This window comes from Sander vitreus, chromosome 3 (genome assembly GCF_031162955.1).
Source record: "Sander vitreus isolate 19-12246 chromosome 3, sanVit1, whole genome shotgun sequence".
Classification (NCBI taxonomy): Eukaryota; Metazoa; Chordata; class Actinopteri; order Perciformes; family Percidae; genus Sander; species Sander vitreus.
The window spans coordinates 26,078,866-26,094,108 of NC_135857.1; the positions used below are offsets into that span (position 1 = coordinate 26,078,866).

Below are 15,243 nucleotides of genomic sequence, written 5' to 3' on the forward strand. Positions count from 1 at the left end.
TGAGGGGAGGAGGAGAGTCAGCTTTACCCTGACTGCTGGTCAAAGGTTCAGTTCTTTTCTTTATTCTGAATTTGTTTCTTTCTTTATGTAGAATTCGGCCTGCAATGACTGGACTCATTAAATGTCCTGATCACTCCAATTGATTTCCCGGAGCTTATTGGATTCTGTTGAAATTACTGTGTGTGCGTGTGCGTGCGTGCGTGTGTGTGTGTGTGTGTGTGTGTGTGTGTGTGTGTGTGTGTGCGTGTGTGTGTGTGTGTGTGTGTGTGTTACAGGCATCAACATTAGCGTGGGAAGAGGGGTGCTGTGAGAGAAATAATTTTCCTAGTAATAGTGTTTCCTTTCAAGTGCTTGTGGATAAAGTATGAACAATGTGTTAAATTTGAAGGATAAACATATACCGGTATATAGTTTTCTACCTAAGTTTAGTGACTGCTTGCCTTTACCTCAGCTAAAACTAAAATACATAATGAAAATACATTTTCTTGCCCATGGGCATCAACAGGTAATATGCTGCAGTATATTTTGCTCTTTTGCAAAGATGCTCACTTTGCATGTAGACACATTCTTTGCATAGACCCCATTATAGCATATATACATATACACACAACCAAGCACTGCATAAACATGCAAACATCTTGATAGCACACACATATACTCCCACACTAAGTTGTTTATCATCCCATCATTGCCTCTGCATTCCACCCACACACACTCGCCTCTGCAGCATCTCAGCTCATCCTCATACCTGTTGAAGGTATCAAAGCAGTGACCTATCATCTAGTAAATATGCATACATTACCTGTAATGCCTCTCCATTTTTCCCACAATGCTACAGAAATATTATGAAAAGTAATCTAAGGTCTCCTACCCTCTATACCTTCGCCTCCTCCCATCCCCATCTCCCTCCTCCACCTCCTCATCTGTCCAGAGGAGTGAGAGATGGGATGGAGGGATTAATACTCTTCCGCCCAAGCCAACCCTGGGAATGATAGATGGACAGATGCAGGAAGGGAGGAGAGGGAGATTAAAGGAGAGAAGTCTTGAGGGTTCATAAATCCAAAGTGGGAGACCTGGTCCGCATCACACACTAATAAGATCTGCAAGAAATTCATGATGAGGGGGAGGGAGAGAGAGAGAGAGAGAGGGAGGGAGGGAGGGAGACAGAGGTGCAGAGAGAGATGGGAGCAGTGTAATAACATTAGATGTAGACCTAATCTAATCATGACAATAAGATGTGAATGGATGAGTTTGAGTATGGTGATTATGCAGAAGAAGGATGGTAGTGTGTTGATGAAGCTTTGAGGCGCGAGGACAGGCTGCGTTATTGGACAACAGATCAGGTGGGTTATAGTCTTCACTGGGGAGCTTTCTGCTGCAAACCTATAAAAACACTGTGTTCATTATAATTTAGTCCGATTCTGTCATTCTAACCGCTCCCAAAGTGAAAGCACACATATCTGCAAAATGCCTCAATTTGATGTAAATGTGGATATCAAATCGAAGGATATCATCCTGTTTGTATTGGTTATGAAACCTGTGCGCTCATTCCTGTGTGTCATCATTATGTGAAGAATCAACTGTAGTAAAGTAAGTTAAGTTGCAGTTTTGCAGCAGTGACCTGACTCGGATCAGATAGAGTGCTCCTTCATCTCCCTTCTCTCCTCCTCGACCCCACCACCACCCTCAACTCCCCAACCTCCCCTCCATCCACCCGGGCTACATTTTTCATGGCCTAGCTGTCGGAGGGCTGTGATTGGTTGGCTCTGCAGACAGATAGCCGATAGGCTCTGATTAATAGTTGAGGCCCAAGAACTTCCTCATTGATCAACAGGACAGGCTGAAAGAGGAGGAGGGGGAATGGAGGAGAGAGAAAAAGCATGCCCTGTCGATCTGCTGTCGAACTGCTGGCTGATAACCCTGATAGTGGCTCTTGGAGTGTGAGTGTGTGTGCGTGTGTGTGTGTGTGTGTGTGTGTGTGTGTGTGTGTGTGTGTGTGTTTGCTTGTTTATAACAGCAAAGAGATGAGCGGATGTTAGAAACAGGATGAAATGGAAGCACTGCAGTGAAAAGTGCTTCAGGATTATTCACTTTCTTCGCATGTTTAAAGCTTTGTCTCTGAGGTGTCTGATAGCATCTGTGAGTTTTCCATTAATAAGAAAGCACGCAGGTTATCAAACAACACTCACACACTAGCTATTTGGCTGGCAGCTAATGTCTGACAGAGTTTGTGTGGTGTATGTGTGTGTGTGTGTGTGTGTGTGTGTGTGTGTGTGTGTGTGCGTGCGTGCATGCGGGCTGAAACATAAAATACGCGTTTCATATGAAGATGCCATTAGCTATCCACGAGAGACGTTTTTTAATTAATGCTGTTGTATTCATCATACTTGTTTAGGGCAAATGTTCTTTTGGTCTATTTTTTACTAAGTGTACGAGTATAGACCAGTATAGTATAAACCAGTATTTATACTAAGTGTCCCACGTACGTCTGCAGAGTGTATGTGTTACAGTATCTACATATGTGTGTGTCCCCTCCTGCTGCTCTGTCCAGCCCCTAGTTGATTGATGATCTCAACTCCCACAGGGTCAGCGGGGTCATGACCTCCCACTTTTGACCCCCTACGGAGAGGGTCTCACACACACACACACACACACACACACACACACACACACACACACACACACACACAGCAGCCCAGAGCAAACAGATGGCCTTGGGGACAACTGCTGCTTCCTCATCTTTCTCACACAAACACTCTCCAAAACTGTTACAAACACGACAACACAACTCTATCACCTCCATGGATAGCCTACACAGCGACTTAACACATTCAGTTTCCCTCCTAATTCATGAACAAATGCCACATAATGATAGATATAAATCTGCACTAAGGGTTTTTAATAACAATATTGCTGCCTTTTATTAAGAACAACAGATAAATACCAGCGTGGAAAACTATTCTGAGTTGTGCTTCCTGGTGTTTTACAGAGAATGAGGATCAGGAAATGGGTTTTACACACATGTAGCAATATCGCACCCTAGTGAGAATACAGGGTTATGGCAACTGATGAATACTGTGAAAAAAACAAAGCATAAGCTAATATGTAGAAAACGGCCAGTAAATATGTGTTATTATAAGCATAACGTCTCATAAACTCAGCAGGTTTAAACCTTAATGTTAGCCATAAATATCAAATCTAAGACAACCAAGATACATAGGGGAGAAGGAGCACAAATGAAACTCGTTCTGCAATCCCAAATTGATTTCAACTTTAAAAACATCTGTAAAGATGTAAAAAAAAAATCCTTTGGGAATAAAATCAAATCACACAGATCAAGCACAGTGCAGTTGTGGAGGGATGGGGAGGAGGTGGAGAACAGGATGGGCTTAGAGAGGAAATAGAGGAAGATAATGATGAAGCAGAGCAGCCAAGCACACTAGTTGGTCCTTATCGGTTGCAGGGGTCAGTGATAAGAGCTGATCAGTTTTTATGTAATGTGATCTGATCACACCATCCTTTTCTCAATCTTCTCCTGCAGCAGCCATCTTCAGCCAACTGATCACATGTTTCTCAATCTCCTAAGAGATGGAGGGAAGGTTTATGAGGACTTTATCATCTATATGTTTGTTATGCATATTACACAGTAACATATCACTTTGGCATATATACCTCTCTGGCTTTCTTGAGCGAGCAGCGGTCTGTGACTCTTCTACTCATCATATCAGCACAGTGAGCAGTGTCCCTAATGAAAATGGTCTGGGCATCCTCTCCGTCCTCTGTCCTGTCCTGGACCACCGACAGCTCCTTCCATGGGTCAACTCCACCTGTGGTAAAATGATATATTTTTTAAATAAGTCAATAAAATCCTGAACCACCATTTTGCTATTCCCTCACCAGTCATTTGTTGTGATTTTGTCTCTAGTAAACCCAGTCTCACCATTGACATAGAGGACCCTGTGTGTGTGTGGGTTGACATTTTCTCCATAGTAAGTGTTTGTGAAGGCAATGCGTCCAGGCAGGGAATGCTGGGAAATGCCAAACAGCATGGGACAGAATTGAGTCAGGGCTTGAAGGGTCATCATCCCAGAGAACGGACAAGTGGCATCCTCACAAGTCTGGTCTACACACACACACACACACAAAGACAGAAGGGGTGTCAGGATATAACAAGAAAATGGTTGACTATGTGTTGTTGATCCAGATTCTTGTGTGTGTGTGTGTGTGTGTGTGTGTGTGTGTAGTACAGAAGCCAAACTCGGTGCAGGTCTGGTAAGTCCACTGTCTCGCCGCTCTCCTGCCTGAAGGGAGGGACGTGTCCATCAGATCCTTCACTGTTTTTTCATGGGAGATATCCAGACACGGTTCCTCACTGGTGGAATGGTAGATCTGCACAAGCAAACACACAGAGGAAAAAACACACACACAATAATAGAGAAAACACCTGCCTTTGGGTCCCTGGCTGCATAATTCTCCTGGCAAGAGATATCCTAAATGGTTGCACCTTTTCATTTTAACTCTAGGGGGCAAGCCTATCTCTAATAAGGAATTCATGAAAATGGCTCAACGGGGACATCTGGTGGTTATACTGTGCATGAAAAGAGAAAACGGAAAGCTGGAGTGCACCCTTGTACTGTTTGAAATGTACATACCTTTGCAAGTTTAACAAGGCGGTTGTAAGCCTCCATCTCCTCCTCATATGCCTTGCTCTTATTGGTCATAACACCACAGAGCTCATTAATAGACATGAGCACTCCTTCTTCATTGTACTGCACTGTTCCCATGACGATGTCGGCCAGGTTTTGCATTAGCTCAATCTGAAGCAGGTGTATAATAAAATTGTTATTTTCCACTCAGAAGCATTTGCTCTGCATCAGAATGGAAAAATAACAAATCAAACAAAAAAGTTTCCCAAACTTTTTACAGTCCTGTACACCTGAATGCAACTCAACTGTGTACCATTGACTTAATGTGTACTTCTACTTCAGAGGAAAACATTGTAGGCCTACTACTACATTTACTGACAGTGAAATGTTACTGGTAATGTTAGATATTAAGATTTTACTCACACAATATCACAAATAAATGATTAATTAATTATTATTAATTAATGTTAAACAATCCAGTATGGAGAGTTCACTACACCAGCATGCACTGAAAAAATTCTTAAATCCTCAAAAAAAAAAAGGACATGTAAGATGCCACAAAGAGTTATTTGTTCGGCATTGTTAAGCCTAACAACCACTAAGTTTTTCCCTTAAAGAATCTCATGAAAACCAAAGCCGTCACCTGATCATCAAGATTCTTAGGGATCGTACAGCAGCCAAAATCCATGGCCACTTGGCTAGCATTCCCGCTCATCAGTGCTTCCACAGCAGCAAATGCTTCCCGCACACCAGCCAGACACTGCAGGAAGGGGATGAGGGTGAATTTAACACATGTGAGAGGCGGAAATGTAATACCTGCCATACGATGCACAGACTGGCGGCTGTCCTCACACCTTTTCTGAGCCACCAACTGCTTCGTTCATAAGACTCATGCCAACAATCTGTAACAGAGGAAATCACAGATGTGAGAGTAACAGTGTTATTATTTAAAGGAGGCATGTATCACTAGGCTAACTAGAAAATGCATTTCCTGTAGAAAATGCTTGTGAATGCTGAAAAGCTAAATGGCTTAAGCTAAACTGGATTGCAGTCATAATTGCGTAAGAAGAAGATGAAGTAGTTGAAAATGAAATGTTGAATAATACCAAAAATGTATTAAACAATAGGGGAATATTTTAAGTTTAAAAAAAGAAAAAGAAATATCATAGTATAGCATGTCAAAAAGTCACAGTATAGGTATATCAACAAGTGATAAAAAGTCATGTAATAGCATGTCAAAAAAGGTGATAAAAAAAGTCATAGTATAGTAGTCGATAAAAGTCGATAAAAGATAATAGAATGTTGAAAAAAGCCATTAAAAAGTCTAAGAATATGGGAGCCGGAGTAGCTCACCTGGTAGAGCGCACACCCATTTTGAAAAGTTTACTCCTTGCCTCAGTGGCTGCGGGTTGACTCTGACCTGTGGCCCTTTCTCCCCTTTCATAACTATTTTTTCAAATAGAAAATGCCTTAAATGCCCCAAAAAGAATAGTATTGGATGTTGAAGAAAAGTGCCAGTCCAGACTGGGAATCTAATCTGCGTCAGAGTCTGCAGTTACTACTTGCTGGTTGCCTGTTGGAGCATTGCTAACCACTGCAATAAAAGTGGCCAGAGGTACATATACCTCTTCAGACCAGGTTAAAAATATCAGCGTGGCCTCCATCAGCAGGTTCAAACTCCTGTGAGACGTTTCAGCTGAGTTATGAGTCACTTTCTGTTTGGAGAGTTTTTTAAATGTTTTTACTCTTCATCCTAAAAGAAAGATGTTGGGACTGACATCTTTCTCTGAGGCGTTTTAATGATGCTTTCGGGTCCGTTGGTCATCCGCGTTAACATTTTTTAACTCGTACGACAGGCAACGGACGGTTCCTATCCGACAATCCGAGCGGAAGTTAGCGTGCTATGGTGCTATGAGAATGCTTTCAATCAGCATTTAGACCATAATGTTGGGAGATTAAATGAATAAATGAGAAATTAAACGGTAACAATTGTGATTTGTTTTGGTAATATGCTGACTTTTATTTCTCCTGAAGCTTGTCAATGTGCAAGATTGAGTTGCACAGGGGGAATTTTGACTCATGACCTCAGTATTTTAAAGATCCTGGCCCTGCTAGTATGCTAATATTGTGACCATGGTTTGTGGCAGTTTACATTGCTGTAGGCAGAGAAGTCCAACTTCGCCTTGACAGGAGCAGAGGAGGCCACAGCTCCATACACCAGGTGGGGAAACTGCAGTAGGATGTAAGAGGAACAGAGACAAAGGAGTGACAAGAGCTAAAAAATGAATAGTTCATAAAATTCATACATAATGTGTTGTTTATTTTCTGAGCTGCGTGGCATATGCAGAATAGAAAATGCATCTTTTACACACTTGGAAATTCAATATAAGGTTGGGTTCTAAGGCCATTTTTAAAGTGACCACACGTGAGATAGTATTATTGGATAAGTCTGGTGATATTCAATGTACTGTATATATTATTGTTTAACATTATTATTGTCAACAAAACCCATTAGAAGATACCACCAATGAATTTATTCTTCAAACAAATATTGTCTGTGTAGCCAAAGCCTGATATATCTTATTCCTCTGAGCCGTAGAGCTCCATTGTTGTCCAAAAACTATTAAAAACACATCAATAAGCCACAATGCTGCAGTGGCTGACATGTTTGATATGAGCACAGCCACTGTAACCTTATTTTGAGTCAATCCCACGTGCACCATCCTGCTGCTGTAAATGCTTGCTAACGTAGTGTCCATACCTGCCCCTGAAAGTATCAGTAGATCATTAGTGATCTAGGACCTGAGTGTGACACTGAGGTCAAGATTGTCTTGTGCTAGAAAATCTTGTATTATGTACCTTTCCTCTGAACCAGGCAGACAGAGCTCCAGAGTACGAGCCTCCGAAGCTAATCCACGTGTTCCTGTGGCTCAGATTGAAGTTTTGGCTGATGTACTGTTGGAATACAGCCAAGTCAGCAAGCCTGGACAAAAACACACATACAAAATATGTTTAACCCTTTCAGTCTTTCACCTGACACACATTATAGATACCATCCATCCATCTTCATCCGCTTATCTGGGGTCGGGTTGCGGGGCAGCAGCTCCAGCAGGGAACCGCAAACTTCCCTTTCCTGAGCCAGATTAACCAGCTCAGACAGGGATCCCGAGGCGTTCCCAGGCCATTATAGATACGTACATGATATAAAAATGTAATAGAAAGAAACAGGCATACATGGGAAACACAGGCAAAACACACAAGGTTTCTCCTACTTAACTATATATACAAAACGGAATAATTAGTGAGGGAGAGAAAGAGACATTCACACATGTCATAAGGTGGGCACCTGTCCTGATTTTACCTTGAATGTCCTTATTTTTGATTGACTGTCCTGGAAAATGTACTTGGGTTCCCTGTGAGGGAAATGTTCAGTTTTTATTTGATCTATTCAGTAACTTACAGTGTCAGTATGCCCATTGCTATGAATTGTGCCAAGGCAAGGCCCAGACGGATACTTGAAATTTGATTGGCTCAAACACAGCACGCGCACACACACACACACACACACACACACACACACACACACACACACACACACACACACACACACAGTGTGGCACTATTTGTGTGGGGACCCGTCATTGACACAATGCATTCATTAGCCCCTTACCCTAAATTTAACCATCACAACTAAATGCCTAACCCTAATCATAACCTAATTCTAACCCTAATCCTGAAAAAACCAAGTCTTAACCCTCAAACAGCCCTTTAAAGTTGTGGGGTCCAGCATTTTGGCCCCACAAAGCTGTCCGGACCCCACAAGTATACTGTATTCCTGGTTTTTGGACCCCACGAATATAGTTAAACAAGAACACACACACACACACACACACACACACACACACACACACACACACACACACGGAGCCAACACTAACGCCTGCTGGCTGCTCAGGTGTGCCAGGTTCTCCGTTTTGAGGCCGTCAGGATTGATGCTGTCACCATAGAAACGGTGCTCCAGAGCCAATAGTAAAGCCCCGTTCTCTTCAGCCATGTCAACATGGTGACCTGGGAAAACATGGTCAAAGCAGATTAGATTCAGTGTGTAGCAAGGTTTACTGTAATACTTTTTTAAGCAAGAAACACACTAACAGTATGAGGTCATGATTAAATGTATTGAAGACGCTAAAACGTGTGATAGAGTGATGATGCACTATCAACCCCCTACACAGTAGGGCCTATAGGTATGTGTAAGTAATTTTTTTCCCATTAAGGATGGTGAGAATTTTTTGTGTGCATATTTTCATATATAGTCTGATTGTAGATGTATTACATAAGGTGATTTCTGAGTATATATTTAATCTGTGTTTATATATGACTTGACATAAACATTGTTGCAGGCTAGAAGTTCTGCAGCACAACAATAGCATGAAGAAGCATGAAGCACTTTGATTTCAGCAGAAAGATTGTGAAGAACGGCAATATTGAAATTCCAAATTTAACTGATGGAAACATGGGAAGAAAAAAATGTGAGGATTTTGGTGGGTACTGACAGAGCACATCAAAGGGCAGGACAGATAATGCAAAGAATATGCTTGCAAACAAGTTTCATTTTACTAACACACAATGTGATGCTTCACTCATTGTTTCCATTTTTATTTCTCAATCTGCAAGCAGGTGTCAGCCATTTTCTGTATTTTATCTGTTTGACCAATCTGCTGTCTGAACTTGTGTGACAGACAGGTGAGGACATGTGTTGCATCTTACTGTACCTGCCAGAACATCAAACTCAAAGATGGGCCCTTCTCCTCCGATGAAGAGGAACACTGGACCATCAGGACGTTGCCAGTACGCCTCATTCACAAAGAACCTCTGGAAAAAGACAGGCAGAGAGATGCAGAGAAAGAAATGTTTTATTCAGGTTCACCCAAACCAGCAGCACATTCATAGTCTTAGTGTAAGTAATCCTTTATTTAAATCTGAAGTGGACATATTTGCACATTGGCTGCCTCAAATGGCAGTGAGAGCTAAAAGAAGCTCAATACATGCTGTTAGGAGACGTCGTCTTGTCGGTGCCTAGTGGAGTTGGGGAGGTAAAAAGGTTAAACCAGTCTAGGTTTTTCCAGATAGAGAGCTCACTCACTGCTGCTGCTTAAGAGCTAATGTTGGTAGCAGTTTAGCTCTTGTCTGTAGAGCAAAATGAAAGCAGCAGGAGACTGCTTTAAGGTGACAAAGAAGCTGTTTCAGTCGTAGTCTACGGAGGCCCTGAGAGGCAAGTGATAAAAAAAAGTAAATAATTTTTTTCTTTTTTTTCTAAGTCTGATCTGGTAAAACAGGTGAAAAAGTTACATTGTTTCACCTGTGACAGGTGGAGAAAAACGTTATGGCGGGTGATTTTTTTTTGTTGTCAGGATCATTTTACTACTGTATGTGTTTGTTGTTGTAATTCTCATTTGGGCCACAAGAGGCTGAAGTGCACCACTACCCCATGTTCTAAATAGGACAAAAAGCATTCATGTTTTCTTCAAGGTGAGTTTTAATTTCTCCAAGCACTCTAAAAACAAGGTACAAATGAAAATTCACCTTGAAGATAAGCACCTGCCTAAACTTTAGTTTTCACCTGTTTTTACAAATGAAAAAAAAGTAACCTTTTCTTACAAGTCATAAACACAGGAGAGACTTTTTAAGATCATTCTAGAAAATGGATTACAAGAATTGTTTTCTTTCACTTGCCTCTCAGGGCTTCCATAGTTATGAGATCACAGAACCTTGTGTCAGTGTTCTTTTGTCATCACTAACTTTTCAAAGTCAAGTGTGCAATTGCTTTTTATGTCTCAAATATCAGGCCTGTTTCGTTTAATCATCTTCTCCTTGCACTCACAATGGACAGGCCATTGATCATTGACTTTTCTCTACCTGAGGGAAGGTGCTAACGTCTTGTCGGTTGAAGTGGTCCAGCTGTTGGTGAATCCTGCCCTCCTTAACATGTTGGAGAGGCTGATGACCACTGATCTGCTTCTGGAGATGCCGCTTGGCTTCCTGCAGCTGGAGATTACGCACACGCTCCTTGATCTTCCTCAGAATCCGTCCTGGCATTTAAAGAGGAACCAAGCAGCAAGGAAAAGAGAGGACAATTGAGCACAGTCGTGGAAAAAATACAATGGTGGTGGGACCAGAGCTGATAACTTCTTCTAATAAGGCTCAAATGTGGCTCTATCAGCCGTTTGATTGATTAAAACAGGTTATGTTCATGTCAGTGAGGTGATGGTTGGCAAAAATGCTTAAAACTCTACCTACAAAATCTCTGATCTATTTCAGGAACAGTCAACATCTAACATCAGTTTCCAAAGGGATTCACTGTCACCAGCCAACCACCAGCAGCTGTTTTCTTTTGTCTTCCAGCTCAAACTTGACAACTGCAAACAAATAAACTCTACCTGAAATAATGAGCAAAGAATGAAATATTATTTGATCGCCTCAGCTTTGTCATATTTGTGCTATAGAAGTATGATTTCAACTTTTCAAAAACCTTTTCAAATCCTGATGTGTGAATTGCTTTCATTTATTTTCTATGTTCATCAAGCTGTCAAGTTACCAATTTCAAATCTGAGTAAATCCATTATCACATTCAATGGAGCATTCATCAACTCACCAGCATCAGTGAAGTTCAAGACAAGTAGAAGGATGAGACAGCGGGCCGGTGAGAAAAACATCTTCACCATCAAATCAGAATACTTTAAGCTAAAAGTAATGCATATCCAATCTGCAGGACTTAGGAGGATCTCCACCACTCATCAGCTCCCTATATAGTCCTCGAAAGTGACCCCTTGAAAAATGGCTGTGGAAACTGTCATATCATATGACCAGCATTATTATGAGAACAGAGTGAGACTGTGTGTGTGTGTGTGTGTGTGTGTGTGTGTGTGTGTGTGTGTGTGTGTGTGTGTGTGCCATATAAACTGCTCAGCAAAATAGAGCATTGGCTTGGGCTTGGTATAGTAACAAGATCTCTCTGCCTTGTAATGGCTTGTAAACACACAGAGGCTTAATTCTAGTAACACTCACTGCGTCTCTTTGGGGGTCATGTATTTTTTCAATAGATCTCTCTTCTCAGAGTTTGTTGCTCTAAATCTACTAAATGCTTGAACATGTAATGAAGGCCTATCTTGAGTTGACTCAAGCCTGGAGTCAGACGCATTCTTAAAGGTCACCGTTTAGTTTTTTAAATAAGCTGATGAGATGCAGGTGTGGGTAGCTGAGAGATCTCCCGCCTTGCTTCGTCGCCAGGCAACCAAACAGTTCAGGAAACTCAGGAAAACAGACTCCAAGACAGAATACAGGCAACTCAGGCAGAAAACAGACTCAAACAGCAGGATTCATGACAAAATATCATCGTTTTTTCTCCGAAATGAGCTGTTAAGAACTAATCCACACTAACACACATGTAAAAGTAACCCACATCCTGACACTTGATAAAGGGTAGCATGTCTATTTTCTGTCTCTTCAAAACATAGATCTTATCAGCATTCAAGTCATAATGAATACTAAGCGCATTTTCCATTTGGTTAAAATATATATATATATATATATATATATATAGGTTGCAACACGATATAACATTTTAAAGTTGGTTAATTCAATAACGTCACAGTGATCCCAGTTCCTGAGTTAAGTCACGTAAACTTCCTGTTACTTTTTTAATCGGCCCTTGGCCCCTTCCAATCTGACATTTTGAACATCTAACCTCACTTCATACAAGCAGCCTAAAGAGCAGAGGGAGGAACTGACGGTGCTTGTGCTTGATTGCAATATTCAATAAAGCACATCGAAACATTGCTTTTTCTCATCAGGTAGGCTAGACAAGAACAACACCATGGAAGATGGACATGAGTCAAATCTGGTTTATGCTCTGGTCTATGGCTGCATCTTGGCACTGGGTCTGCCTCTCAATGCTGTGTCGCTGTGGATTCTGCTTAGACGCCACAGCCTCAAATCCCCCAGTGTCATCTTCATGGTCAACCTGGCCATCTCTGACCTGCTGCTCACCATCTCCTTGCCCATGAGGGTCTACTTTTTACGCCACGGGCACCTGGTCACTGAGCCCTGAGGCATGTACCTGGAACACAATGCTCTTTCGCAACAACATCCGCTCCAGCTCCATCTTCATCACCTTCATTAGTGTGGACCGGCTGATGGCTGTCGTCTACCCTCTGAGGTCACGCCATCTCCGAACCGCTTCCAACGCCTTAAAAGCTGTTGCGCTCGTTTGGCTGTTTGTGTTGGTGTCGAACATCCCAGAGGTTGTGGGATTTTCAAGATTTTTATTCAAAATCAATGACTCTACCTGTTTTCAATTTCAACACAATATCACCAATAACGGTCACAAATCAGCATTTACTTATTTACCTTCTGTGTTAGCGCTCACCCTACTGGCAGTCAACGTTGTGTGCACCATGTTGGTGTCTTGGACTCTACGCAAACATCTCAGTGACTTAGCAAGGGTCAACAACAAGGTGAATGTCATGCTAATTTTTTTCATGAACTTGGTTATGTTCATCATATGTTTCTTGCCTATGACGGTTGCTTTATTATTGTTTGGGCTACCTGTGAGTACACCTTTAATATGTCTTGCTAGTTGTAACTGTTGTCTGGATCCACTTTTGTATTACTTTTCACTGGATGCCTTCTGGAAGAAAAATGAGGATATAGAACTTGCAAGAGAACCAGGCCAAGGACACACTATTTCCATGTAGTCTCGCTTTGTCAGACCTTCCTGTACAGCACTGCGGACGAGGGTCTGGCTAGTCCACAACCAACCATAGTCCTCATAAATCCACCGGAGTTTAAAATTCCAACACAAAGAAAGCGGAAGGAAACAGACATCCGGCCAAGAGAGGGACATCCTTCGGAATTATCGCCTGCACCGGAGCAATCCCGGAAGTGGAACGTTGTGGCTATAGACTAATTTTCATGAGATGGCATCAGATTTCCCATTATTTATTTTATAGCTTGTTTGGGTGTGGGAGGGATACTCGTTTGGCTTCAAATTCGACAGTGTGATAGATTTTTTTATTTTTTAAACAAAAAACAACAAGAAAAACAACTTTGATTGTCTCTTTATTAACATGTTTGTGCAAATCTCGTAAAAGAAGGGGGAAAACTAGGCTTGTAAATGTAATTAAATATTAATTCATGCTTATAGGTTGTAACATCACATGCATTGAAAGAGTCCAAGCTGTTTTAGAGGAAATTATGCTTTCTGGCCAAAAGTTAGATGGGAAGATGGATGCCATTTTTATACATTTGAAGCTATACAGCCAGGAGATGGTTAGTTAGTTTAGCACAAAGACTGAAAACAGGGGATTCAGCTAGTCTGGCTGAACAGAGCTATGCTAACTGTGTCCCCCCTGCTTCTAGTTTTTATGCTATGCTATGCTATGCTATGCTATGCTATGCTATGCTAAACCAAGTGCTCCCAGGCACTATAGCTTTACCATGAGAGTGGTTTTGATCTTCATCTAACTCTGGGCAAGAAAACGAATAAGTGTATTTTTCTAAAAGATGTAACTATTTCTTGGCAAGCAAATGTTCTATTATTTTGCAACTGACTGAAATCATTTTGTGTTATATCATTTTGTGTTATAGTCATCAGAACTAAACTCAAAAGCCTGAAGACTTGCATGTTTAACAGCAAAGCTGGTGAGAAAGAAAGCGTACTGTATAAGGTTTTGGGTGAACATATAATCTCATTTTAGTATTATTGTTTTCTTATTGTATCTTTTAATTCTTTTATGTAAGATGTGTTCTGTATGTTTAAATCATTTGACGTGACTCAGGCTTTTGTCTTGTTTGAGAGTCTCAGTCACAGAGCCAGCAGTTCTCGAGTCCTGAACCTCGCCAGATGGAAGGGCATCGCTATAAACCAACAGCAGACTGTAAGGATCGTGATTACCACATGGGCAGATTTGAAATGATCCAAAAGTAACCCTTGCAAATGCAATTAGCCATTGAGGATTGGCAAAGTAGTCAATAATGGGTATCATCTATGACTTGGTTTATATTAATTCACCTAATTGTACACACTACTGGGTCAAATAAGGCAACTGATGGAACATTAACTGTATTTTTGTTATCTGGTTAAATTCCAACCACACAGATATCAATCTCACTTCCGTTGTGCAGAAGATGGGTGTGAGTGTAATGCAAGAGCTAGATAAGGATGATGACATTAGAAAACAAGTACAAATTAGCTACTTGATGCAATACTGTAGCCTACAGAAAACCATTTCACAGCACGACAATAAAAGCTATAATCAACATCAGAATGAGCAAACAAATGAATAGAGTAATCAGAGAGAGAGACACGCTTGTCTGAATATGAGAACAAGCTGTGAAAATTCAGCTAAACGCTTCATTCGTGGTTAAATAATCTGTTGTAGTGGCCAAAAAACGAACACAATGGAAACGTTTCTTTGTCTATCTCAAAATTTGGAAGAATTTAACCAAAACCATCTGCATGGTTCGAAACTATTAGATGTACATCAGAATTGTATAATTTGGGTAAAAAGACATTTAAGAAAATGCTGGATTATAGTAT

At 41.2% G+C, this 15,243-nt stretch overlaps 1 protein-coding gene and 1 pseudogene across 1 annotated transcript; one reads left to right on the plus strand and one right to left on the minus strand.

Annotated features, from left to right (window-relative positions):
- Nucleotides 1-2,922: 2,922 nt before the first annotated feature.
- prss16 (serine protease 16) lies at nt 2,923-11,359 on the minus strand. The gene is made up of 13 exons (XM_078244322.1): nt 11,299-11,359; nt 10,563-10,735; nt 9,419-9,518; nt 8,585-8,714; nt 7,506-7,629; nt 6,799-6,876; nt 5,501-5,548; nt 5,290-5,406; nt 4,653-4,817; nt 4,248-4,389; nt 3,941-4,123; nt 3,673-3,827; nt 2,923-3,581 (listed from the first exon to the last, which is right to left on the minus strand). Exons 1-13 carry the CDS (start codon nt 11,357-11,359, stop codon nt 3,525-3,527), a joined length of 1,533 nt encoding a protein of 510 aa, XP_078100448.1. The 3' UTR covers nt 2,923-3,524.
- Nucleotides 11,360-12,366: 1,007 nt separating this feature from the next.
- LOC144513296 (lysophosphatidic acid receptor 4-like) lies at nt 12,367-14,477 on the plus strand (annotated as a pseudogene).
- The last annotated feature ends 766 nt before the right edge of the window (nt 14,478-15,243 follow it).

What these genes read in the sequence shown, in the direction of transcription:
- prss16 (XM_078244322.1), bottom strand. Translation starts at nt 11,359, where the DNA reads ATGTTTTTCTCACCGGCCCGCTGTCTCATCCTTCTACTTGTCTTGAAC. An exon ending in CTGCCTGGTTCAGAGGAAAG is followed by an intron (nt 6,877 to 7,505) that starts GTACATAATACA and finishes ATCCTACTGCAG; the next exon opens with TTTCCCCACCTGGTGTATGG. An exon ending in ACTTCTCTGCCTACAGCAAT is followed by an intron (nt 5,549 to 6,798) that starts GTAAACTGCCAC and finishes CCTCTGTTACAG; the next exon opens with ATTGTTGGCATGAGTCTTAT.